The sequence below is a fragment of the Melanotaenia boesemani genome, chromosome 6 (assembly GCF_017639745.1).
Source record: "Melanotaenia boesemani isolate fMelBoe1 chromosome 6, fMelBoe1.pri, whole genome shotgun sequence".
Lineage (NCBI taxonomy): Eukaryota > Metazoa > Chordata > Actinopteri > Atheriniformes > Melanotaeniidae > Melanotaenia > Melanotaenia boesemani.
This window is the reverse complement of record NC_055687.1, coordinates 25,165,662-25,191,122: the sequence shown is the minus strand read 5'-3', so window position 1 is coordinate 25,191,122 and position 25,461 is coordinate 25,165,662. Positions and strand designations below refer to the sequence as shown.

Below are 25,461 nucleotides of genomic sequence, written 5' to 3'. Positions count from 1 at the left end.
TTAATTACAATATAGGCTATACAGCCAAGGGACATGGATTCTGGCAAGCTGAGTAATGCTGCCTGCCAGAATGTGTGCCACCTAACTTTGTATATGAAGAGAAAAACTTCCTTGTATTTATTGTAATAAGTATAAATGATCTTAGTCATCTATAAATTAAAAACAACTGATGTTAGGATATGATAAGCTACGGGAAACACAGATTGAAAAATCTGCCTCCAACTTTAGTGATGCAAATGTAAATGTCTTCCTATTTTCTAAAGTACTAAAATATGATCAAGTCTGTTCAAAACACCTTGTGTTGGAACACAGAATGAGCTTGAAAGAGAGCGGACATGACAGACTCTATGTACAATATGATGGTAGAACTTATGGTACCTTACAAAGGCGTTCTGGTTCTAGGTGTTACATTTTCTTGAGTAAGTTTAGTTTCGTAGGTATACCCTAAAACTATCTATAGAAATATGGAAGCAAGTCTTGTGCTAAAAGCTACTAGAAACTCAGCAAAACCTCGCTGACACAACAACAGACCACAAACAATGATTTAAGCAACGTTTTTTTTAAATCCAACATATACAACAAGACGATCAAACGCTACTGAAGGAGTGCGCGCTCCCGCGTCAGGGGATACCATTTCTGTCAGGGATAACAACCTTGGCAAGACAACGTTGTTAACAGGTTGCGCACGCTCCTGCCGAAGTCTAATCAGTTTCTGGCAGACGATAACTTTATGGCACAACACCTGCTTTTAGCACAACCTGTAGCGAAGCGGTAAACACACATCGGCAGTTGCTCTACACAGTTTCCTTTGTAGTGGATTGAGACTGAAAACCATATTTTAAACGCTAAAACAAATCAACATTGTCATGCAAGTGGTCATATTTTGAACCAGTTAACTCCTCCTCCTCTGGATACATTTTCCGCTTACTCGTTTGTGTCCAACCCGCTAAACGGACATCTACGTTGCACTTTTAGTTTGTTTTCCATCTTACTTGGTCATGAATGAACCAGCTCTGATGCCAGTATGAAGACAGTTACGCTCGTGTATTGTAATTGGTATCAAAATGTTGTGAGTTTATTCTAGCAAACAGCCTTACTCTGTCAGACGCGCGCCAGTCTGCTTTTACGCACAAAGATGAGTTCGGAGAAGCCAAACTTTCTCTCACAGCCTGTGGTGAAGAACATCTTCATGTACCGGAACGGTGATCCATACTATGAGGCTCGCCGGATAGTGATAAACGAAAAAAGGGTGTGTAACTTTGAGACTTTGCTACGAGAAGTGACCGGCGGGGTCCAAGCTCCGTTTGGAGCGGTGAGGAACATCTACACACCGAGAGGGGGTCACAAAGTGGACTCATTGGAGAGGCTGCAGAGCGGGGAGCAATATGTGGCTGCTGGGAAGGAAAGATTCAAAAAGCTGGAGTAAGAAATAGTGTTGTGTCCCTTTAAAATGTGTCTGTTTTTTTGTTTTTTTTAAAATAATCATTCTTCCAACAAATCATTTGCAAATAGCATTTATTTGTCGTGATTCACGTAGAATAATTGATCTGTTTAGTAGTACACACAGGTGTGATGTATAAGTACAGGCTGTGAATTATTGTAGTAATAAGCGGTTCAATTTTCACCGCTGAAATCTCCTGAATTATCCTTACAGGGTTTCACCATCAATGTGCCTTACATAGAGTTATAGCCATTGCGAGACCTGATGACTGAGTCACGGTCTTAAAGTGATTGTGACTCGACAGTTTTACACAAGTGCTGAGTCGCATTGATGCAAATGAGTTTTGTCAAGTCAGTCTTGTAGAGAAGCATGCTCTGCCCTGGCCTAAAAATAACTGGACTTATGGAGGTGATAATGGGATTTGTGCAGTCAGGTATTATTAGAATCCAGTGGTGAAACAAGAGCATGCACATTGTGGATGCATACAATTTGAATACTGACACACTGCTCATTTGTTTTACAGTAAATGCCAAAAAAAAAAAAAAAAAAAGTTGTGTGTGCATTTTGCATCATTTGAATGGTTTTATCTGCACATTACAAATGGGGTATGATATGATATTCAGCGGGACTGCATGAAAAATCAGTAATAGTCAGAGATGCATGGATATTTTTAAATTACAGATATATTCATTCAACCATAAATAGACATATTCACTTTTTATTTATTTATTTGTTATTATTGAAGGGTGCCATATTGACTCCATTTACAGTTATGTCAACACAGTCCTCCCTCCCTGCTAATGAAAAATACTGATGTTATGTACAACTGGATATCTTTGCACTCACAAATAAATCATACTGTGTATGAATAATATGATTTACTCAAAGTTACATTTATGCTGTTTTTGTTTATTGTTTTTAAGTTATTTACAGATTGGCTCCAGAAAGAAGAGGATGATGCAGACTTCAATGCAGGTAAGGCAGGAGTGCTGCAAAGGTGGTTCTGTCCAATAATTATGTGTCATTATGTGAGACTTGGCTTTCTCAGTGACCTAGTGGCAGGAACATTTTTTTGCTTCTTTGAGAAAATGAAAATATGGTGACTGCACTGAAGGTCAAATGTAGACAAAGTTTACTTTACTGTAGGTTTGATGTATCCGTCTTGTTTTTCTGGTCACGTGACACTAAAAATGCAGCACACTAAAAACTTTTAAAGTTATTTTTGTGGTCGATGCAGTTAGGCTAAACTGCAGGCAGCCTTTCACCTGCTATGTTTGTGAGGCAGGGTTTCAGCCACAACACCTTTGCTCCATCCAAGTTTTCAACATTTGAACCTACCGCTCAATGCAAGATACATGAGGATTTAAGAACAGTGTAAAGCTATTATTAAGACGAGCAAGGGATAATGTTGAGCATTCCTCCTGTGTTGTTGACAGTGAAGAAACATGTTGTTGTCTCAGTGGCCATGCATTATTAATTTATGGATCATAATCATCCCTCCATTTAATGCATCTTTAATCACTAGCTGTGAAGTCACAGCCAAGACAAGGGCAAGTTAAAAGTCAGGAAGCCTGCAAGCTCATCTATTTTGAAACTCAGATGGAGGACCTCCTTTTCTGTTTGTGTTGGTAGTATAGGTCAGTGGAACAACATTTGACTGCAAATCAAGAGGTTCTCACTTCAAATCTGGGTGCCCCATGTTAGGGAAAGTATTACATAAATCTGGCAATATAATATGCTATAATCATATGTGTGTCTTGTGTTATCTTAAAATAGTCCTGCAAGTTTTTTTTAACACATTTTATTCTGGGAAATGCACAAACAAGTCTTTCTGTCTCTTACCAATGTGACATTTAAATCATACTGACATCATTGTGATCTAAACATTTTGGACAAACAAATATTATCACCCATGTGAGCAGTTGGCAGGATGGTTCTATATGAATGCTGCATTGTGATCAAGAGCGTGGTAATTAGTTGTTCATGTACAACAGGGATCCTCAACCCTGGTCCTCGAGGGCCGGTGTCCTGCAGGTCTTGGAGGTTTCCCTACTGCAACACCTGATTCAAATAACATGGAACTCCAACAGCGTGTTGTCAAGTTCTGCACAAGTCTGGTAATGACCCAGTTATTTGAATCAGGTGTGTTGCTGCAGGGATACATCCAATACCTGCAGGATACAGGTCCTAGAGGACCGGATGTAGAATGTCAACTAGAACAGCATTCACTAGTAACTTCTGTATACTAATGAGGTGTGTCATTTTCATAATGTATTTAGCAATAAAAAGTTCACATCAACAAATACTTCTATAAACAGATTCCTCTGTAAATAAATTTTGTATACTGTTCCATCCACTGTTCTGAACACTAGACTATTCATGTTATGAGCATTAAAATATATTAAAAACACAAAATGAACCACAATTTTAAAATTGAACAGCTAAAAAGAGGCTTTGTCGGTAATATTTTACCTTCAATGAAATTAAAACTGGGCTTCTATCTCAGCCAAAATGCTGTATCTTGTTGCATAGAGAGTTGTGAGACTGTGATCTAGACCCTTTTTGCTTGGCCTTGCATGCAGACACTCTAAGTAGAATCAAATGGGTGTGAACTGCATTGAAAGAACAAGGTATTTCCCTTGGTTTGATTGTTACCAACTCTACAGGGAAATTAAAACAAACCCAGGGAACTTTTTGTCCACACACGAAAATACCTGTCAAGAGAAAAACAAATCTAAGTGTCTAATAGATCCCTTGACACTGATCTCTTAGTCACTGCCCTGCCTCACTTGTTTCTGTTTGTTCCTGACTTGCACCGGTTACTAGCTAAGAGGTTTCTGCTTGTCTCTATCGTTTTGTTGTTCACTTAAGCCTGTATTTGGTAATTTATAAGTGTCTGTTTTTAAGACTCTGTATCCATTAATGTCTTTTAATTCACAAAGATGTTTTTCATTTGCATATTTTCTATAATTTTGCCTCTCTGCTGTATTTTACTGACTTTCTTCCTTGTTATAACAAATGACTTATATACGACCCTTTGTTAAAAAGAATGAATTACAATAGGTCTTTTTAAGCTTCCTTCAGGCTCTCACACTTCAGTTGCCAAGTTGTACATGAAGACCCAAGAAGAATTTTAATATACCTTCTCTCTTAACCTATTTTTTCATAGTTTCCTTGTCTCAGTCAGTCATGGTGGGTTACAGGGCCTGCAGCTCTTCGTCTTTGCCATCTCAAAATATTAAAAAGGACTCATTCCTTTTGTGTCAAAGAGATCAGAGACTGATTCTGTTAGTGAGTAAAATAGCCGTCTCCCTTACCCTTTTAGAGGTAAAAGCTTTTGATGTAACAAAGTCTGCGTTTTATACCTTGGTTTACTAAAAAGCAGTACTAGAAAGGATTTTGAGTTATTGTCTATATTAAGAGCATTATGCTCTCTGTGGCTGAACACTGCTCCCAATAGTGACTTTTGTTCTCTCAGCAGTTTCGCCCTTGAAGCTGTACAATATTAATACTGCTGACTGTCCTTCACAGACAGCTATATTTAGGATCTAGAATTGGCTTAAATGTTGTCCCAACCCACTGGACAATGTTGGATTCACTATTTCTATCAGTCCCTAAAGTAAAAGTCTCTGTCAAGGTTTGTTGTTTTTATATTGCAGCTGTCCTTTAAAACTCTGTGTGGACTCGCTTATCTGGCCACAAGTTTAAAATGTTTTATCCTGACACAGAATAACTGACTAATACATTTATATATCTACTGTTAGCATCATTACCCTCATCAGATATATACAGTTCCAGATATAATTATTTGATCTTTGAATATATGCAACTTTGGATTGTTTTGGCTAAATCTTCTCTCCTTTTCAGGCCAGGCCTGTTCCACAGAATAGAATCATTGTGTCGGCTCGGTTCCTGAAACCCATCAAGGAACCATGCACGATATTGTAAGCTGTATTTCCTGTGTTTCTCACCAACACTTTTTTACACAATCCCATCTTGATTTTAATGCTTTGCCTAAATGAAAATGAATGTCAGGCATTCATGAAACCTCAACACCTTTGGTGTTTACTGAACTCAGAGTATTTTAGGTAACCATGTGTATTTTGTGTGTGTAGCGTGGTAGCAAATGGTGATACCCTGAACCCTGCAATAAGGCTCCTGATCCACCAGAAGATGCTGGGACAGTTTGAGAGAATACTAGAAATGATCACAGAGAAGATGGGTTTGAGAGTTCTGGGAGGTGTGCGAAGGTAAACCAGGCGGCACACACTGCACAAATGTATAGTGTCTGTCACTGTAAATTATTCTATATATCTTCTGTTGCTATGGCAGATAATCTGATCAAGCTCTTATCAAAATCTTATCAAGTAAGAACAAACAAAGTTTATTAACAAAAGTGACTGGCTCACCACATGATACTATTTTAAAACTGTTTCTTTCTTTTCCCTTTGTGTGTTGTAGTCTCTACACCTATGAAGGCCAGCAGGTGACTGAAGGGAATCTTTTGGAGAGTGGTCAGCTTTATGTGGCTGTGGGAAGAGAAAGATTCAAGAAGCTTCCTTATACTGACCTTCTCTTCACCAGGCCCAGAGGAACCCGCAGGGTCACAGGGTAATCTCCATGTTATGGAAAAGATCTAAACTGACATTGTTGGAAAACTTGAGGAAAATTGTATTTTGTTACTTTTCAAGACAAGATTTCAGGTAAAAACTTTAAACTCAAGCTCAGGACATATTTTATTCTATCAGGTCTGGGCTTTGTTTTTAGCAAAACCTCCTAAAATCCAAGTTTTCCAAAACTTAAAACTGTTCACCAAAACGTTTTATTTCTCAGGATCTAAAACAGCTGGAAATAAGAAACAAAAAACACTTTGGAAGTTTAACTTTTAACCTCTCTTTTTCTGTTTTTCTATGTTATTTAAATATATATATATATATATGGAAGAATTAAAATAAAAATAAAATAAAATAAAATAAAATAAAGGTTTATCTTCATTATGATAGCATAGCTTATGAAATTTTTGTGAGCACACATATGTGAATTAGATAAGTTATGTATATATATATATATATATATATATAAGTGTTTCTAATTTGTATGCAGTGTCTTAAGACAACTTGCTCTTAACAAGATGTTTATGTATATGAATCCGTGTTGTGAAATCAGACATTCATGTCACTAATATCTTTTTGTGTTTGTTCTTTCCCACAGAATGAAGGCCTATTCCTTACCACCACTCTACGGATACGCAAAGCGAAGTGAAAATGTACGAATTTGAAGCACCTTCTGTGTGATTAAAGCGGAACTTTAAAAAAAAACACAGCATTATGCTGTAAAATCATATTGAATTTTGTCCCCTTTTCGCCCTGCAAATCTTAAAATCAAATTTAGTAAATCTCCAAGCTCCAGCTAGAATGAATTAAAAGTAAACTAAATTTGATTTCCACTTCCAACAGAATAAGTCCACAGCACAGTGCAGTGATAGCAGAGATGGAGACTCCAAAGACTCTCCTCCAAACCACAGTGGCAACAGCAAGGAAAACCTGTCTTCAATTGTAAGAGAGATCTCTCAAGCCAGACTCCTCACCTTCAGAAAGAGGAAGAGTGGCCAAACCTTCTTGCATGGAACATCTGATAATGGTAAGACAAACACACAACTGTTTTCCTTTTGTGTGAAGCTCATTGAGCTGCAGTTGTGCTTGAAAGGTGCTATATAAACTAGAAGAGCTGATGCAAAGCCAATGTAATTTTTATTTTTTATTTTTTTTTACCAACAATTGTGGGCTTTAGTTTTGTAGTTAGAAGTTCTAATGGCAAAATTATCTCTATCACCCCATTGGCAGGCGCAAAACCAGTGGTTACATGACCATGAACAGCTTGCTAGTAAAACCAAACCCTGTATCATACCAGCATCTGTGTTGAAGTGTGCAGCTTGTCATAGTTTTCTCCATTGGTTTTAGATGGAAAATTATTCATAATGTCAAACAGTTATATTAATAACCTCAGTGTCAAGGCTAAAAAAGGCAAAGCTAGTGAAAGTAGGAACGAATGCCCTCATATCTATCACATTGTGAAGGAGCTGCTAACAAGAAACACTGAGAACTTCACAAAAACCACCAACAGACTTTTGTTATTATTGCTGTAACAGCCATTTTATGGTGTTTTTGACATCTATACAAAAACAACCATAAGTTTTTAATAGTAATATCATAGTAAATGTTTTACTCACCAGTCACAAAATGATCTGAACAAACTGTTGAATATTTCGAAGGACTCCAAGGTCGTCAGCATTAACTAGCTTGATAGTTGCTAGCCAGTTGTCATATCTTTCTGGGCTTTTGTATCTTTTCAGTAGTTGAATAATGATCTCTTGTTGTCTGTAAAACAGCTATATTTATGGCAGCCAACCACAACACAACTTTTTGGCATATTTAAAGGAAATGCCACAAAAAAAAAAAAAAAAAAAAAATCTATGAGGATCTACGCTGAAAATCCACTGGTGTTACGTTTTAGTAACCTTGTGTTTTCACGGTTGAAAGACCAAGATGTGACAAAGTTCTCAGATGTTCCCAGAGGTGTGTGTCTGCTCTGCTCCTGTAAAGAATCATATAAAAAATTTCTGGATCCAGGCAGAGAACCCGATCACCCCCAACATCTAATCACTTGTTCCTCATTCCATTTTGGAGATTTCCTGGAAATTTCATCTGGAGACATGTGTCCATAGAATCATGTTCAAAATATACTACCTACCATGAACATAAATATATAAATTAAGAATATTTCTTTTATTTATGGTCTTGGTCAGAGAGAGAATAAACACATAGTCCACAAAATAAAGCAATGAAATAAGATAAATAAATAAATGAACTAAAATTAAACTAAAGATCAGACGTAAAGTACACTAAAAACACATATCTAGAAGTAAATCCTTCTAAAATACATGGATAAATAGACAAATGACTAAAACTGAGCTGAGCAATTCCTATACTGTATGTAGTTCTTTTATATGCTTTGAATATTAAGCAATAAAGCTTAACATTGGAAACATCATTTTCTTTTATTTGAATAAAGGTTACGTTAATTTAATGAAAGGAATATACTGCCTGCAAATATAAATTAGTGTCATCAAGAAAAATACAACTACTTGACAAGCAGGAAGAACAATAATGAGATTTCTGTATCACCCAAATGAGACTCATAGTCTCAGCCTGAACTCTGCAATTAAGATTTTCTGGCTTTGTCTATGTATCTTAAAAGCAGCAACATCTAAAATTCCTCATCAACAGTTTCTATATTCAGCATTTTTCTATATAAATGTGTACATATGTAAATGTAAGTGGGAGATTTTCTTTATGTGACTTTAATTCATAATTGACAAGTGGTTGCTTTAACTTGTGCTAGATATGCCTTTTTATAGATATTTGCATGTGGCTGTCACAGTATCAAAGTATGAAAAGTTCTTGGCCTTTTCATGTTAGTGTGTGTTAAAATTGTCTTCCTCTACCATATAATGTAGTGATTATATACTAGCATATGAATGTGCTGCCACTGAAACCTTATGTAACCTGCTACATAGTTAAATGCCCACATAGTGGCACTGTTGCTCTGCAAAACAATAAGCCTGCAATATTCAAAGTAGGTCTAGCATGATGACATTGACCAGTATTACAAGAAACACATTACATCATCCTCTGGGGTTGTGATTTTTATATTAGTTCATAATGTCCTCCTGGAACTCTGTAATAGTCTTTACTTGATGCAATTTTTGCCTTAAACTCAAAATTGTGCTCTAGAATGGTGCAATTAAATACGCTGAAACACTGAAAAAACTAAAATTATATACATAAATAGGTGTTGATGTTTTTTAGAGGGGGAGTGATGCTGTAACTCCTGCTGTTTAAACTACATTATGTCATCTTGTACTTCCTAATAGATGTTGCCTTATTGCTCCTCCAACAGGAGTGTTAACAGCAGGAGCCTGGAGAGGCATGGTGCATTTGTGTCTGTGGTTCAGGGGAGCTGGCATTTTGCATCAAAAGACAGGACGTGTGTATGTGTGTGTGTGTGTGTGTGTGGGTATGTGTGTGTGTGTTTTGTTCAGTGTTTGCCTCTCTCTGTGCATGCATATATGCATTTGTATCCTATAATGTCACCTTAAAAATCCCCAGTATATAATTGTTTGGAATGTTGTATTCCAGGCTCAGAAAGCATGCTGCATTATTGGTCACATTGGGTGACATTGAGCAAAAATTAAATTCACATACAGGCATCTCAGAAAACAAGATCAGGCAGAAGACAAGCTATTTTGACTGGCTTTTAGAGCATTTCATTTCCTTGTGTGTTCCTCACTGTTTGACCTTTAAACTATTTTTCCAAATGCTGTCATCCTTACAAGACACAACAGTTTGCTTATATGATTAGCTTCATAGCAGGACATGGGATGCTATGCACGCTTTATGACAATTAGTTTGTCTCTGTCCATGGTGCTGATTCACTTTTTGTCAAAGACTGTAGGCTGCAATTTCCTAAAGAGATTTGTAGTTTTTTTTTTTTCTAGCTTACTTTATTTTACAAAGTAAGCTAAAGCATCCATGTTATTTAAAAAATGTGCTTCTGTTAAAGATTTCCACTGGTTTACCCAAAATAAATTATGTAGCAGCGTGCCTCTCCATGTCAGCAAGGTTTAAGCTTATGCTGGTGTTTTGCATCTCAGTAGGAACAGTGTTTGTATCACTTTTTGCACAACAATTCACAACAACACAGAGGTGACCCCCCCACCCCCCACCCTTTCAGAAATCCTGCCCTGGCTGAATTGGAAACGATAAACATGTTCAGTTCTGGTGCCAAAGGGAACAGAGCCAAAAAGTTGGCAGACTGGCAGAGGCTGTGGAAAGAATACAATATGAAAGCTGCACATCAGATCTGTGATGTACTGTAACAATGGAACAAGAGATGATTATGAAGGTGTCATGTCGTTGTTTATGTATTTTTGAAAAAGGAGGGAGAGCACTTGATAGATACAAGGGAAAAAAAGACATATGAGACAGACTGACCTTGTTACTTGAGATTCTTCCTCAGTTTCCATGTGAAAAGCAGATCAGTTTATGTGTGCATGTCTGTAGTTGCGTGTGTTTGCATGCCAGTACCCATTATTCACTGTCTATCAGCTGCTGGGAGCCAGACTGAGTATAACTCAAGCAGCCTCAGTCTGGTGTATAGTGAAGCTTCTAACTTTTCTGCTTCATTAGAGTGAACACAGTGGTGAGTGACAGCAAGGACAAGGGGGAGGAGGTGCGACAACTCAAGCAGCAAAGGTCATGAGATGAATTTGAACTCAGTATAACAAAGACATTGCCTTTAAAGACTTAACCAGCAAGACACATTGCCTGTTTTATGCTTCAACCACCAGAGCCACAGAAAATACTTAAAGCATGGGAAGTTATTTGTCCAAAAGTGACCAGTGTTGGCATTTCATTTTAAAAACACTTTTATGTTCAGTTTGTATGGTAGAAATGAGCAGTTGTTGCTAACCTCAAAATAGAAATAGGATGTTTATCAGTGTTCTTTTCCTTAAAGGACCTCTGTGGCCAATTCAGTTAATGGCTCCCTTGAGAGCAGAGGGGAGAAGATGCAAGAACAGTAGAAGTAAGAGAGGAGAGGAGAGAGAAAAAAAGAAAGGGATGCATTCAAGCAGGTGATGAAGGGAAGATAAAAGAGAAGGTAAAAGAAGAGGGAATAAAAGGTGGACAAGATGGAGACAGAGCAGAAGAGCATTATGAAGAAGGAGAGGGGCAGAAAAGAGAAATACATGTGGAATTTGCTGTGAATATGATGAATAGGCTGAGTTGACAGAGCATGAGCTCTGAGTGGGAAAAAAAGGGTACAGAGAGATATTGAAGGGTAGAGGTGATGGGTGGGGTTTGGATAATTGCCTTTCATTTGGATAATCTCTCCATTTAGAGTCATCAAAGCAGATTTTTACTTGCCTATGCCCCGTGCTGAGGCCAAATTACTGCTCACAAAAATCAACAAAAGAGCTTTGTGCTTCAAGAGGGGAGGACTGACAGACAGGTATGCATGAGAGGAGAGACAGGGAAGGCAAAGATAGAAGGGAAGTAGGGGGTCTACTGAAAATCAGCTTTTCTTGTCCTTGTATGCATCAGTAAGGAAGCTTGAAGTGGTTGATGGCAAGTGGTGCCGTATTTACAAGGCTTAATTTAAATATTGAAATAGGATTTTTAAATTAATCATAAATGGAAAAATGTCAATGCCATATTCCTTTTACTCTTAAAATAAAATTAAACTAAACTCATAGCTTGCAATACTTGCATTCAAGAGAAGATATGTCATTGGAAATGTTTGGAGCAATGTAAGTCAAGCGATGTGGTGAACACAACTGTTTGATAAAATCTAAACATTGAACCACTTTACAAGGACTTATACAACAACAAGGCTCTGGTCTGCCTTTAGAGTAACCAAGGTGTACATAAACATCTGCAGAGCAGTTCTGAACACTGTTTGGTAGAGGATGTGGTTCATCATGCCTTTTGTTCAACAAATATGAGACGGTGAGTTCTTGATAAGCCACGTGACTCAATCAGTGCTTGTATTGACAATTCAAGGGCAGTTTACAAAAACCTGACATTCTGAATAGCCTGTGGCTTCCTTTTCATGTGCTAAAGCTCCGCTTTTGAGTGTTGTTTGAGTTCATTTTAAGTTTTACGAAGGATGCACATTATTCCTCCCTCCTACGATTTTCCTTGAAGTTAGTTTAAAAAAAATCTAATGAAAACATTCTTGGTATTATATGTAACTAAAAGAAAGACAAGTGCTGCATGTGAGTTGGTTTGTGTGTTTTTTATGTTTTTCCTTCTGTGTATGCACAAGCCATCCTGCCTAGATCAAGCCTCTTCCTCTGGTGTCATAAAACGTGATTCTGCCTTGGGGAATTAGCCCTGTTAGCATATGTATCTATAATGCCTGTCAAAACAAAATAGGCTTCAAAACAGCATTGGGAGACAGCAGACATGTACACAAAGAGGTTGTGTGTCTTAAACCATGCGCCCGTGTCAAAAAATGACAGTAAGCGGCAAAGGCTGAAAGATGGCAACAGTTTTTTTTTTTATTATTATTATTTCAAAGTTCTAAGAAAGTGTGGTTTCTGAGCACCACGTTTAGGACATTTATTCGTGTTGCTTGATTTTGTGTGCTTTTGTGCAGATATTCAAACACCACGGCCACACTCATCTATCCCTCATGCATTCTTCCATTCCTTTCATCTCCCCACTTTTTTCACCACAGCAGAAAAAAGGTCCTTCATGACTCTTTGATGCCGGATTACTGGATTAAAGAGCAGGGTTGCTGTACTAATCTGCCACATTAATCTGCTAACAAGTGTTTCAGCTGTGACATACAACAGGACTGGCTGTGACATACAAAGTGTAGGGTTAGGGTAATATGTGACACTTTCATTGACACGATTTTTCCTCATGTCTGTCACCTCTAATCTAGTCTGCATTGCTCGTTTTGGTTGAACTGGGAAGACGTGCGTCTGAGCAGCTGCGATAGGAGCATCAGTATCTGCAGGGTTTATATCAGCTGGAGACGCTGAAACAGCCCTGACACACAACCTAAATGGCAAGAGTAAATAACTGACATTTGCAGATATCTGAGGTTTACATCATGTCTTAGGAGAGCATCTGAAATTGCCATGCTGCCAGAGCAAAGTACTTTGTGTTTGTCACTGTCAGTTTATGCAGTCGACCATACATTTCTAAATGTATTTCTGCCCTTTGCAAGTTTTAGTCAAAATGATGTTGTGTAGAGGATAAAAAAGTTCAGATGTAAAGGACAACACTAAGCTGTGCAATGCAATGCAGACTTTAAAATGTTTTACCAAAAATACCCTTTTAATATATTAAAGCTGACTTAGATCATATCCTTCTAAACATCAGCATTTTAAAATATGTATATATATATATTTAATTGTTATTCTTTGTGGTGAGCTGAGCATGTGCATGTTCTTTGAAAAGTGAATAGACTGAGGCCATTTAAAGTAAAGTTGTCATATAATGAAGATAGTGGGTTGTAAGGTTTCAGGCAACAGTCAGATAAGAGAGAAAACACGCTCCATGAATTATTTAAAGTTTAAGCTGAAGCCATGACCTTTATAAATATTACTCTGCCTGTCTGACTGCAACAATGTTAAGCAGTGCTTTCCTTTGATTTAATGTCAAAGCTATCTAAGCACAGGGCTGCACACTAACATTGATATAAGGAATTTTTTATTCTATTGTATAGAAATATACACAGAATCTTTTAGAGTAATCCTCCTGTGATTTACAAAAAGGAGACAGACTCAGCGGAAAACAACATATGTGCCTTTTGCCCTGTAGTATGTACCATGCGACAAATTTAATACCTCTTGTAATTCTAAGAATGCAAACATGTGCAAAAGCCCAACAAGATGTTCTACACCTGTTCACAAAGGTTATGGACAAGTGAGCTCAACTCAACAGGATGAGTTTGATTTGGAATAAAATATTTTCCATTTTTAAAATGCCAGAATTATCAATTTAATTTAATTTAATTTAATTTAATTTAATTTAATTTAATTTAATTTAATTTAATTTAATTTAATTTAACAAGAGATGACAGTTTGTCAAATTGTTATTCCAAAGAAGGAATTATATACATATTTTTAAATTTTATTATAGCTGTATTAAATTCTCATTTAGTATGACAGCCATACAATTTGTATGTAACCAAATTAAAGATCAGAGATCTGTTATTTGCCTGTTATCCTCATATCTTGTGATATCTTGGTAGGTTTATTGTATTCACTTTTGTTTTTCAAAGCTTTGAATTATATGGATTTATATTGTCTGTAAGCATAGACCCGAGACAGAGACATGGAAAATCAAAATGTCCACTCATCAGGTTTTCCCATTTTACATTAAACAGGTGGGTTGTTTTCTGTGTGTCCAATCACTATAAACTCAGCACCAAGCGGGCCTCTCTCGCGGTGGCTGTCATAGTCATTAAATCTTTTAAGAGGATGGCTGGAGCACACTTGCTGAGTGGCAACATTTCATAATTAGCAGTGAGAGTAACAGCTCATGTTGTTTTACATGCTACTATAACTCACGCATGTGCTGAGTGAATTAAATCCAATGAGTGTAAATATGTAATACAGGCTGCACTATGTGCTAACATAACAGAGAATTGTATGGAGTGCGGCATGCTAAGTGGCATTTCTAAAATAAGTGTTTATATTGTAGAGCTAATCTTCTGAAACAGAAGCCATGACAAAATTCTTTGGATAAATTTGTTTGGTTCATATGTAGTAACAGCATAGACCATGACATTCAAAACTTTTGCAATGGCAAATATTTCCAAAATGCCCCAGATGTCAGCCTGTCAGAGGTGATTAAGTTTGACTGTTTCATGTTGAATATCGGAAACAGAAAGGATGTAATAATAAATATGTATCTAATTATTCAAAGTACGTAGATGTGTGGTGACATCACTTCTTGACATGGAACATGGTGGTGCCCTCGTCTTTGCATTAGCTGCTAATATGAGAGCTTGCAGTCTTAGCGTTAGCTTCTAATATGAGAGCTTGCGGTCTTAGCGTTAGCTGCGAATGTGAGAGCTTGCGGTCGTAGCATTAGCTGCTAATGTGAGAGCTTGCGGTCTTAGTGTTAGCTGCGAATGTGAGAGCTTGCGGTCTTAGCATTAGCTGCTAATATGAGAGCTTGCGGTCTTAGCGTTAGCTGCGAATGTGAGAGCTTGCGGTCTTAGCATTAGCTGCTAATGTGAGAGCTTGCGGTCTTAGTGTTAGTTGCGAATGTGAGAGCTTGCGGTCTTAGCATTAGCTGCTAATGTGAGAGCTTGCGGTCTTAGCATTAGCTGCTAATGTGAGAGCTTGCAGTCTTAGCGATAGCTGCTAATGTGAGAGCATGCGGTCTTAGCATTACGCTGCAGCATACTTTAGAGGTGAATGTAATCCCCATCGCTCAATGAAAACACCTAAATTTGATATTATCTCAGTAAGAGGAGCGTTTTTTAGGCAACACAGGAAACCAGTTGTGTGTATGCATCTATGCTAAGAGATCTCGCCGAGCCTCGGGGTGTAGAGTGTAGGGCCAAGTCACGGGACTGTAGGGTCATGTTACCGGAAAAGAGGACATATGAAAAAAATCTGTCTCAATCAATATTGGATTTATTTAATTTGAATCGATTTTCAAAACCCAGCCCTACTAAATATGGTGATTGATCTGCATTCTAGGCTTTGGATTCCTTTCTTTACCAGGAACACACTGGCAAACTGAAACAAACCAAATGAAGGTTAGAAAAGCTGTGTACGTAAGTTCCAACAGCTCACCACACAGCTGTATTAATTTCTTTTTCCTTTTCTTTTTTTTTTTTTTTTTTTAGCAATACAAATGTTTTCAGAGAAACTAGACTATAATATTTGTACAATAGTGACTTCACAGAAGCACACATACATCCTCAACAAGCCTATTTACAATGAAAAATATCCCTACTTTGGAGTTCCTGTGGAGTCAAGATGATGGATCTCTTGAAAAAAATGTTGTTTGACAGAGTTGAAAAGCTTTTCAAGATGATACCAAAGTCTATCTCGCTATACACGTCTGACAAAAGAAAAAAGCTTAGTTCATAGTGGAGAACCTAGGTTCATTAACTGGATTTTCCAACTAGGTTTCAACTCAGCGTTGCAACATAAGTGAACAAAAACATACATAAAAAATGCAAAAAGAGACACAGCTGCAGAAATAACAAGAAAACCTGGTTTGCCTATACTGAGCAGTGGTTCAAATTTTAAAAAATGACATGCAGTGTGGCAGGTTGGTGACTAGTATGTTTGTGCCTATATGTGCAAAAATCAAGTAGCAGAAAGCCACAATATGTGTGTGTACACATAGATTGAGTTTGTTGAGGAGTGGAATATTATCTTTCTGTGCTATCGCTTCATCTTCAGTTGTGTTTTATTACATTTCTATAGAACAGCATTCATTTATAACTTTACCTTCCAGGACGATGGCTGCAAGAGACATTTATATGAGTAATTACACCCACTTACAGCTGCATCCTTGTTGTTGCCCATACTGATGGATGAGAGGTAGCTGTAGTCCTGAAATGTGGATATGTTTGCCTGTTTTTGAGCCAGTAGTATAAAAAGGGATGTATGCATCTGTTTGCTTGATTATGAAATAAAAAAAAGAAGTCAAATACTTACATACTTGCACGTACACACTCATACATAAAACTATTCAATCATTTGTGATGCCAGAATCACAACCATACTGGATTTAATCAAGAGCTAGAAGCAGATATTCTAAATATTGTACTTAATTTGATTTAGCATTTTCATGAGCCTGTGTCTCATCCTCAAATCATGTTAAGATGTTTAGAGTCATAGCAGCTCTATGCTGACTCTCAGTCCATCGGCCTTCGCTCTTAATGAATGCGGGTGATTTCCATAAAATATTCTTAAAGAGGTCCGTTATTATTACCATAACGTTTCATCTCCCACCATGGCTAAACTTCAATCAGTTTTGCATTTGAAATGCATTAAATGCTTCCATAAACTCTTCTAATCTCTACCCGAGTCATTTTTCTTCCTTAACTAGAATGTGTAGAAAAGGAAACTAATATTAAAGATATTAATTACACTGTTCTGTTTTTTTTTTTCTTTTCTTGTTTCTGTTTTTGATTGGAAAGTTTAGTCTCATCAAGTGTGCAATTATGTTGTTTATCAGAGCGTATAGTTGTATTCCTCTTATGATGTTTAGGGTTAATTACTCCAAAGCCTTTGATGCTTGTGCTTACATGCAAACTGAAAAGCCCTATATTCATTTTGCACTTCAGCAAACCTGCCTTGCAGAGCTGACTGCTTCAATAGAAATGAGTGTGTGTTGAGATGCAGTGTGACATCCTCATTTAAATACCAGGGTTCAAAGTGTCACCTTATAGTAGTTTAGACATGATAGCTTTTTAATGTGGAAGATATTTTCTTGTTAAAGAAACTAATCCTGCGCTGAAAAAAATTAAGGGTTGGCGTACTTTTTCTTGTCTCTTGGGCCATCAGTTTGGAAAGTTTTACATAGTTTAAAGAATAATTTCAAAAGATTGGTTCCTGTGTGATGGGCCGGAACTGGGTGTGTGTGGAGATGTGCACTGATACCCAACAGCAATTATGATGAGGAAACAACATCTACATTAATTTAGTCGTTTTAATGATGATTAGGATGGCTGCAAGGATGATAATGATAGTAATGATAGTGATCCAATATGACAGATGGATCACTAAATGAGCTTGTGAAATGTTCATTGACTCTGTCTTGTGCAGCTTCATTGTCTGAGGTTAACTCAGATTTGCGTGTCTGTTTTCATTTTACCACAAGATGTCAGTATTGTGCTATGTTTGTTGATGTTCAGCAGTACAGTTATAAAAGCACAAAGATTTCAACAAGTCTCACTGACTACACAAAAGATCCCTTTATAGGACAGATTTTATGGATTCTTGGAATTAATTCATTTAATATAACTTGCATTTTTTTTTAGTTTTAGGATCATGGAAGCAAAGCAGGGAGCTTCTAAATGAATAAATCAGCTGTAAAATTACACAAGAAACGGGAAACCAAATGGTTTTAAACAACAGAAGTTATATTATTTGTATATGTCTTAAAAAGATCTTATTTGTAATAGTTCAATGGTGTAGTCTATTCTGATTTTAAAGTCCACTAGAATACTCAGTAGTTTTTCTCTTATTGTCAGTTTTATTTTTTTAACAAAAAAATCTTCTCATGGCCTTAAACTGGCATGGAGTGTGACTCAACACAAGCAACTTCCATCCTTGTTTACTCTGGGTGGCCTTTCTCTGAAAGGCCTAGCATGAATGCTAACAGCTCGCTGTGGTTGCTAGCAGCTACAGTGGCAGCTTGGGGCATCTTGCTTGATTGACTGACCAGAGAGTGGTGCATTTCTAATATTTTTGAAAGCATAACAATGTGAATTCATTACATTCTGATACTTCCACTTGACTGTGACCTTGACTGTTGTTTATTTCATTTTTCATTTTCATTTATTCATACACATCCATATTCACATTCACATGTTCTACACCTTTTCATATGGCTTAGCCAGGATCGTGTATAAATCAGGTCTCCTTAGGAAGCTACCTAAAGCTTATAAGCAGGAACCTGTATACATAATGACAATTTTAAGAAGAAAAAGAAGGAGAGAAAAATCATACAACATTAATGTACCGACAACAATAGTATTACATACTAAACACGCACACACACAAAAAAAAAAAAAAAAAAAAAAAAAAAAAAAAAAACAATTTCCCTAGGGCTAGAGAGTTTACAACTTAGGTATTGGAATGTTTGTATGAATTGATTAGAATGGTTTTTAACATCTTTTTAAAGGTGGAGATGGATTTTAACACTTTCAACTTGTCGTCGAGCTCATTCCAAATCTGAGGGCCCCTGCATACAATGCTCAGGCTGGTGCTAGCGAGTCTTCTTTTTTTACCACTGATGAGATATTTGTTCCTGGTATCATGAGTATGGGCTGGGGCCCAGATTGGAATGAGCTCTGACAGCCTATTATTCATATTATTCACAATTTGGAACATTATACATGCATTTTGAAATGTATTTAGCTCCTTAAGTCGAAGAAGATGTAAGCGAGAAAATAGGGGGTGGCTGGGGGCATTAAAACTGGACCAAGACATGACTCGTACCATCTTCTTTTGTAGGGCTTCTAGTTTCTTTAGGTGACTGGGAAATGTGTTACACCATATGACATTACAGTAATTAATATAGTAATTAATTTAGTATAAATCAATGCTAAGAAAAACCTGTTAGCTAACTTACACCTTGTTATGACAGGCTAATAATTGAATTTTCTTTGGTATCTTATAAAACATCACCATTCTCTTCTATTACTTTTACACATACAAGAACTGATGGCTTTCTCATAACTGACTTATTTGTGATTAAAAATGATTATTGCAAATGTGTAATAAACTGGCTTGTTCCTAGAGATGACCACATTCTTCCTGACTGTGGATGGACTTTTAAAAATCAATTGTGCCAAATGCCACAACTATTAGGCATAATCATGTTTCCAACTTAGTGCTAGGCATGTAACTATACGTCCATCTGCATCTACATCTAGATCCATCAACACAGCAGGACTGGCAAACAATTGTGTGGTATATACGTAATAGAACTGTTGACTTATGAGATAAGGACTCAAGAAGAACTATGTTGAGAAAAGTGGGAGAAATGCACTGTTTATACAATGACAGGATAAGGATGGTCATATTGATAACAACATGGGAGCGAACTGTAGAAACATGGCAATCCACTATGTTCTTTTTCTTTTGAGGCTTTTTTTTTGTCTTCCTTTTGTATGTACATATTTGCTACATGTTTTTCAAAAAGAAACAAAAAAGACAAATTGTAATTTTTTTTAGTTATTTACATTTCCTAAGTTCCAAGAACCAATGTTTATTGTTTTAATGTGATGAGGAAAAGGCATATTTATCCCTACACTCAAGAGCCACAATCATGCAGGTTTTCCAAATTTCCTTGCTCCAACACACCTGACTTAAACTAATGAGTCATTGTGCAGCTCCTTATAGGCTGTATAATCCATTTAATTTGAGTCAGGTGTGTTGGAGCATGGAAATTTTAAAAACCTGCAGGATTGTGGCTTTCGAGGACCGACGTTGGCCACCCCTGCTCTATCTTATTGCTTTTCTGGTACTCCTATCTGATTTTCCAAGTCTACTGCAGTTGTGTGAAGTAGAAAAAAATGTCCAATATTTACATCATTGTCATTATTTACCTATGAAAACAACAATCAGTTAGGATGTAATGTCAAACATTATGATGGAAAACATTTATTTTCCTTTTTCTTTGTAATTTTTGGACTTGAAAGAAACATTTACCTTGTTGTTAAGTCAGCATCACTCATGCTCAGTTTTGATTTCTATTTCCAGATGATCCGGTATCAAAGCCAGATGATGGAAACACAAATGGCGAAAGCCCTCAAGAACAGAAAGCTGAAGAGGTATACACAAGATAGATACTGAAGATGTAACAAATCAATCGTACTTACTGTTAAAACATTTTAAGCTAAAACTTTGTCTATGGTACAACTATATTACAGAAACCCGATGCTAACGCCGATCTAAAAGCTACAGAGAAGGATGAGGAGGCTGATCAGAAAGAGGAATCTGCATCTAAAAACACCACAGAGGAAGATGCAACCACTAACAAAGAAGACAGCCCTCAAGAACAGAAATCTGAAGAGGTATACACATGGCTACGCTCAAAGATGAAGATGTAATGTGAATGTTTGATTGTCTTTTCTTCTCCTAGTGCTCTACTGATTCATGCTTTCATTGTGATCACACACTATTCATTTCTAGAATCATTCATTGCCTATTACTAATAACAAATCAATAATAACTGCTGATTTGCTGTTTGGATAACTGGAAACTGGAAACAGCACTGTTAGTGTGCTTTAACAAAATTAAAATCATTGCAAATTTTTCTTTTTCTTCATAAACAAATCAATCGTACTGACTGTTAAAACATTTTAAGCTAAAACTTTGTCTATGGTACAACTATATTACAGAAACCCGATGCTAACGCCGATCTAAAAGCTACAGAGAAGGATGAGGAGGCTGATCAGAAAGAGGAATCTGCATCTAAAAGCACCACAGAGGAAGATGCAACCACTAACAAAGAAGACAGCCCTCAAGAACAGAAATCTGAAGAGGTATACACATGGCTACACTCAAAGATAGATACTGAAGATGTAATGTGAATGTTTGATTGTCTTTTCTTCTCCTAGCGCTCTACTGATTCATGCTTTCATTGTGATCACACTATTCATTTCTAGAATCATTCATTGCCTATTACTAATTACAAATCAATAATAACTGCTGATGTGCTGTTTGGATAACTAGAAACTGGAAACAGCACTGTTAGTGTGCTTTAACAAAATTAAAATCATTGCAAGTTTTTCTTTTTCTTCATAAACAAATCAATCGTACTTACTGTTAAAACATTTTAAGCTAAAACTTTGTCTATGGTACAACTATATTACAGAAACCCGATTCTAACGCCGATCTAAAAGCTACAGAGAAGGATGAGGAGGCTGATCAGAAAGAGGAATCTGCATCTAAAAGCACCACAGAGGAAGATGCAACCACTAACAAAGAAGACAGCCCTCAAGAACAGAAATCTGAAGAGGTATACACATGGCTACACTCAAAGATAGATACTGAAGATGTAATGTGAATGTTTGATTGTCTTTTCTTCTCCTAGCGCTCTACTGATTCATGCTTTCATTGTGATCACACTATTCATTTCTAGAATCATTCATTGCCTATTACTAATTACAAATCAATAATAACTGCTGATGTGCTGTTTGGATAACTAGAAACTGGAAACAGCACTGTTAGTGTGCTTTAACAAAATTAAAATCATTGCAAGTTTTTCTTTTTCTTCATAAACAAATCAATCGTACTTACTGTTAAAACATTTTAGGCTAAAACTTTGTCTATGGTACAACTATATTACAGAAACCCGATGCTGACGCCGATCTAAAAGCTACAGAGAAGGATGAGGAGGCTGATCAGAAAGAGGAATCTGCATCTAAAAGCACCACAGAGGAAGATGCAACCACTAACAAAGAAGACAGCCCTCAAGAACAGAAATCTGAAGAGGTATACACATGGCTACGCTCAAAGATAGATACTGAAGATGTAATGTGAATGTTTGATTGTCTTTTCTTCTCCTAGCGCTCTACTGATTCATGCTTTCATTGTGATCACACTATTCATTTGTAGAATCATTCATTGCCTATTACTAATTACAAATAAATAATAACTGCTGATGTGCTGTTTGGATAACTGGGAACTGGAAACAGCACTGTTATTGTGCTTTAACAAAATTAAAATCATTGCAAATTTTTCTTTTTCTTCATAAACAAATCAATCGTACTTACTGTTAAAACATTTTAGGCTAAAACTTTGTCTATGGTACAACTATATTACAGAAACCCGATGCTAACGCCGATCTAAAAGCTACAGAGAAGGATGAGGAGGCTGATCAGAAAGAGGAATCTGCATCTAAAAGCACCACAGAGGAAGATGCAACCACTAACAAAGAAGACAGCCCTCAAGAACAGAAATCTGAAGAGGTATACACATGGCTACGCTCAAAGATAGATACTGAAGATGTAATGTGAATGTTTGATTGTCTTTTCTTCTCCTAGCGCTCTACTGATTGATGCTTTCATTGTGATCACACTATTCATTTGTAGAATCATTCATTGCCTATTACTAATTACAAATCAATAATAACTGCTGATGTGCTGTTTGGATAACTAGAAACTGGAAACAGCACTGTTAGTGTGCTTTAACAAAATTAAAATCATTGCAAATTTTTCTTTTTCTTCATAAACAAATCAATCTTACTGACTGTTAAAACATTTTAGGCTAAAACTTTGTCTATGGTACAACTATATTACAGAAACCCGATGCTAACGCCGATCTAAAAGCTACAGTGAAGGATGAGGAGGCTGATCAGAAAGAGGAATCTGCATCTAAAAACACCACAGAGGAAGATGCAACCACTAACAAAGAAGACAAGGAGGAAGACCAAAAGATAAACAGTGAAAAAGAAGAAGAAAATAAAGAAGCTGATGAGCAAAATGATGAAAAAATAGAAGAAGCAGTGACAAAGGAGGAAAAAGTGAAGGAAGTTAAAGAGGATGTGAAGGAGGACGTAATGGAGGAAAGTAAGAATGAGGTTAAGAGTGAGACACAGGGAAACAACAGTGCTAACAGTGATAAGACTCAGGACAATGAAGAGAAAGGGGATGGAAGCCATTTATCTTCTGAGGCTGAGATGGAACCAGACAAAGATAAAGATGAAGATGAAGACAGTGGTAACAAAGAGAAAAGCAGTAATGACCACATTAATGATGTAGACACTGGGGAGGAACAAAAAGAGACAGAAAACAGCAGCCCCGACAAGACTCAGTCAGATAACGAGACCACAGAAAGTAAAAAAAGTGGAAGTAGCAATAGCAACAGTAACCAGGAGGAAGATGGAAGTAAAATAACAGAGGAAATGAGCAAGGAGTCAGGAGAAGACAGCAAGGTGAATGGAGAGGTAAGAGGAGATGATGATCAGGTAGAAAGCAAAGCCGGAGAAGAAGGAGTCAGATAGTTGCAATGATGCCACAGCCAATGGAGAAACAGGGAATGATGCTGATGAAGAGAGTCAAGACAAAAGCAGAAAAGAGGATTAGGAAATAAAGAAAAATATATAAAAGTTACTACATGATACTGTGAATATAAAGCAATACAGTAAAACATAAATGACAGTGGCAGGGCAGGGTCAGAGAAAACCAAACTTTAATGTGAGATGTTTTCTATAAGGTCTTTTAGAAGTTGCATGACATAAAGCAAATTAATAATGATGTTTAGCAGATAAATGGCAGACAGGTAAGTGATATTAAGAACAGAAATTGTTTTCTGAGCAGACTAAAGTTATAATCTCTAATAATATATACTTATTTTTGCATTGAAGCATACTGCTATCTTCTGAGCTGCTTAATGTTTAAATAAAAGCTGTCTGTGAACACTGTGGTGAATGAAGCTGAGAAATAAGACATAGTTCCAATTTGAAGTGAATGCTTTAATCAAGATGATGCCTGTGTATGGCATGTTTGTGCATATTCATATGAAGTGGTACAAATTACCTTTTTGAGTAAGCATAATGAGTTAAATTAATCTTTATCTGTTTGGAAGCTAAGCGAACACAGTGAACATGGTTTACAGTCTTGTTTTATTATAAGAGTCTTCTTGATGCAGTTACAGTGGAAAAAAAAAATATTTGTTTATTTAAATTTAGACAATAAAACTGTATAAACAGCAAATTCATTTTTTGATGTGTCTTAATAAGTCAGAAACATTTTTAGGAGATTTAGAAAAGAAGAAAAGGCCAAAAGTCTAGAGTCCAAATTTGTTGTAATCAAGGCTTCACAGTTAATGTTAGCTGGGTGATGCAAAGTTTTAAAATATCCTCACTGCTCAGATCTTGTCCAACAGCAAGCAGCTGTGGTCTCCTTTGAGTGGATACCTGATATTCACAAACTAGAGGTTGGCATAAAGAGTCTTTAAGAAGCCATTCTCGGTTTCTAATATCAGCAAGGAATAGCAACAGTGGACGAGTAAATGTGAGGTGGAGAGCTGGAAGATCAGAAGACCCAATAAATGCATCAATGCTAACCAGATTATATAAGCCCATCAGGAAGGGAAGGGATTTTGTGAAGGGATTGGTACAATGTTACAAAGGAGGAGTCATTCATAAGTAGGAAATATACGTAAACATTTTTAAATGGAAAAATGTTTTAAAATAAAAAGGATGATCTTTTTTTTTTTTTACCACTTCTAATCACTGATGGTTTAGCCTCTCTAACCCTCTCCTTGGCCGCTGCTGTTAATAAGAATTTGTTCTTAATCTGTCTTAATCATTTAGTTGGTTCTGGAAAGAAAAAATGGATTTTAAAATCCAATATCTCATTATTACATACATACATACATACATAAATATATACATACATTCATGCATACATGCATACATACATAGATACATACATATGTTCACCAAAAACCCAAGACGCTTCCAAAAGCTCCCTGCTCCTGGTGCTTCGGTCTGCTACAATTTCTCCACTCCACAAAAGTGTTCAAGTGTATAATGCAGAGGTTATTTTATTTATTTATTTTTTTTATTGATCCTCTCTCATTTGTTTTGCCTTTATTAGCTTCTGACCTCAGCAACACGTGTCGGCTCGCCTCTGTTTCTCTCTCAATGAGGAAATGCTGTTGGCACAGGGTGGGACTTAAACGTTCCCTTCCAATCAGAAGTCTATATCTCTCAACACAGCCAATAAAACAC

General features: G+C 36.7%; 1 protein-coding gene across 1 annotated transcript; it reads left to right on the top strand.

Annotated features, from left to right (window-relative positions):
* The first annotated feature begins 887 nt into the window (after nucleotides 1-887).
* LOC121642106 (doublecortin domain-containing protein 2-like) lies at nucleotides 888-24,373 on the top strand. The gene is made up of 14 exons (XM_041988599.1): nucleotides 888-1,422; nucleotides 2,365-2,416; nucleotides 5,309-5,385; nucleotides 5,557-5,691; nucleotides 5,903-6,052; nucleotides 6,653-6,707; nucleotides 6,898-7,081; nucleotides 20,481-20,551; nucleotides 20,651-20,794; nucleotides 21,122-21,265; nucleotides 21,598-21,741; nucleotides 22,074-22,217; nucleotides 22,550-22,693; nucleotides 23,026-24,373. Exons 1-14 carry the CDS (start codon nucleotides 1,136-1,138, stop codon nucleotides 23,725-23,727), a joined length of 2,433 nt encoding a protein of 810 aa, XP_041844533.1. The 5' UTR covers nucleotides 888-1,135; the 3' UTR covers nucleotides 23,728-24,373.
* The last annotated feature ends 1,088 nt before the right edge of the window (nucleotides 24,374-25,461 follow it).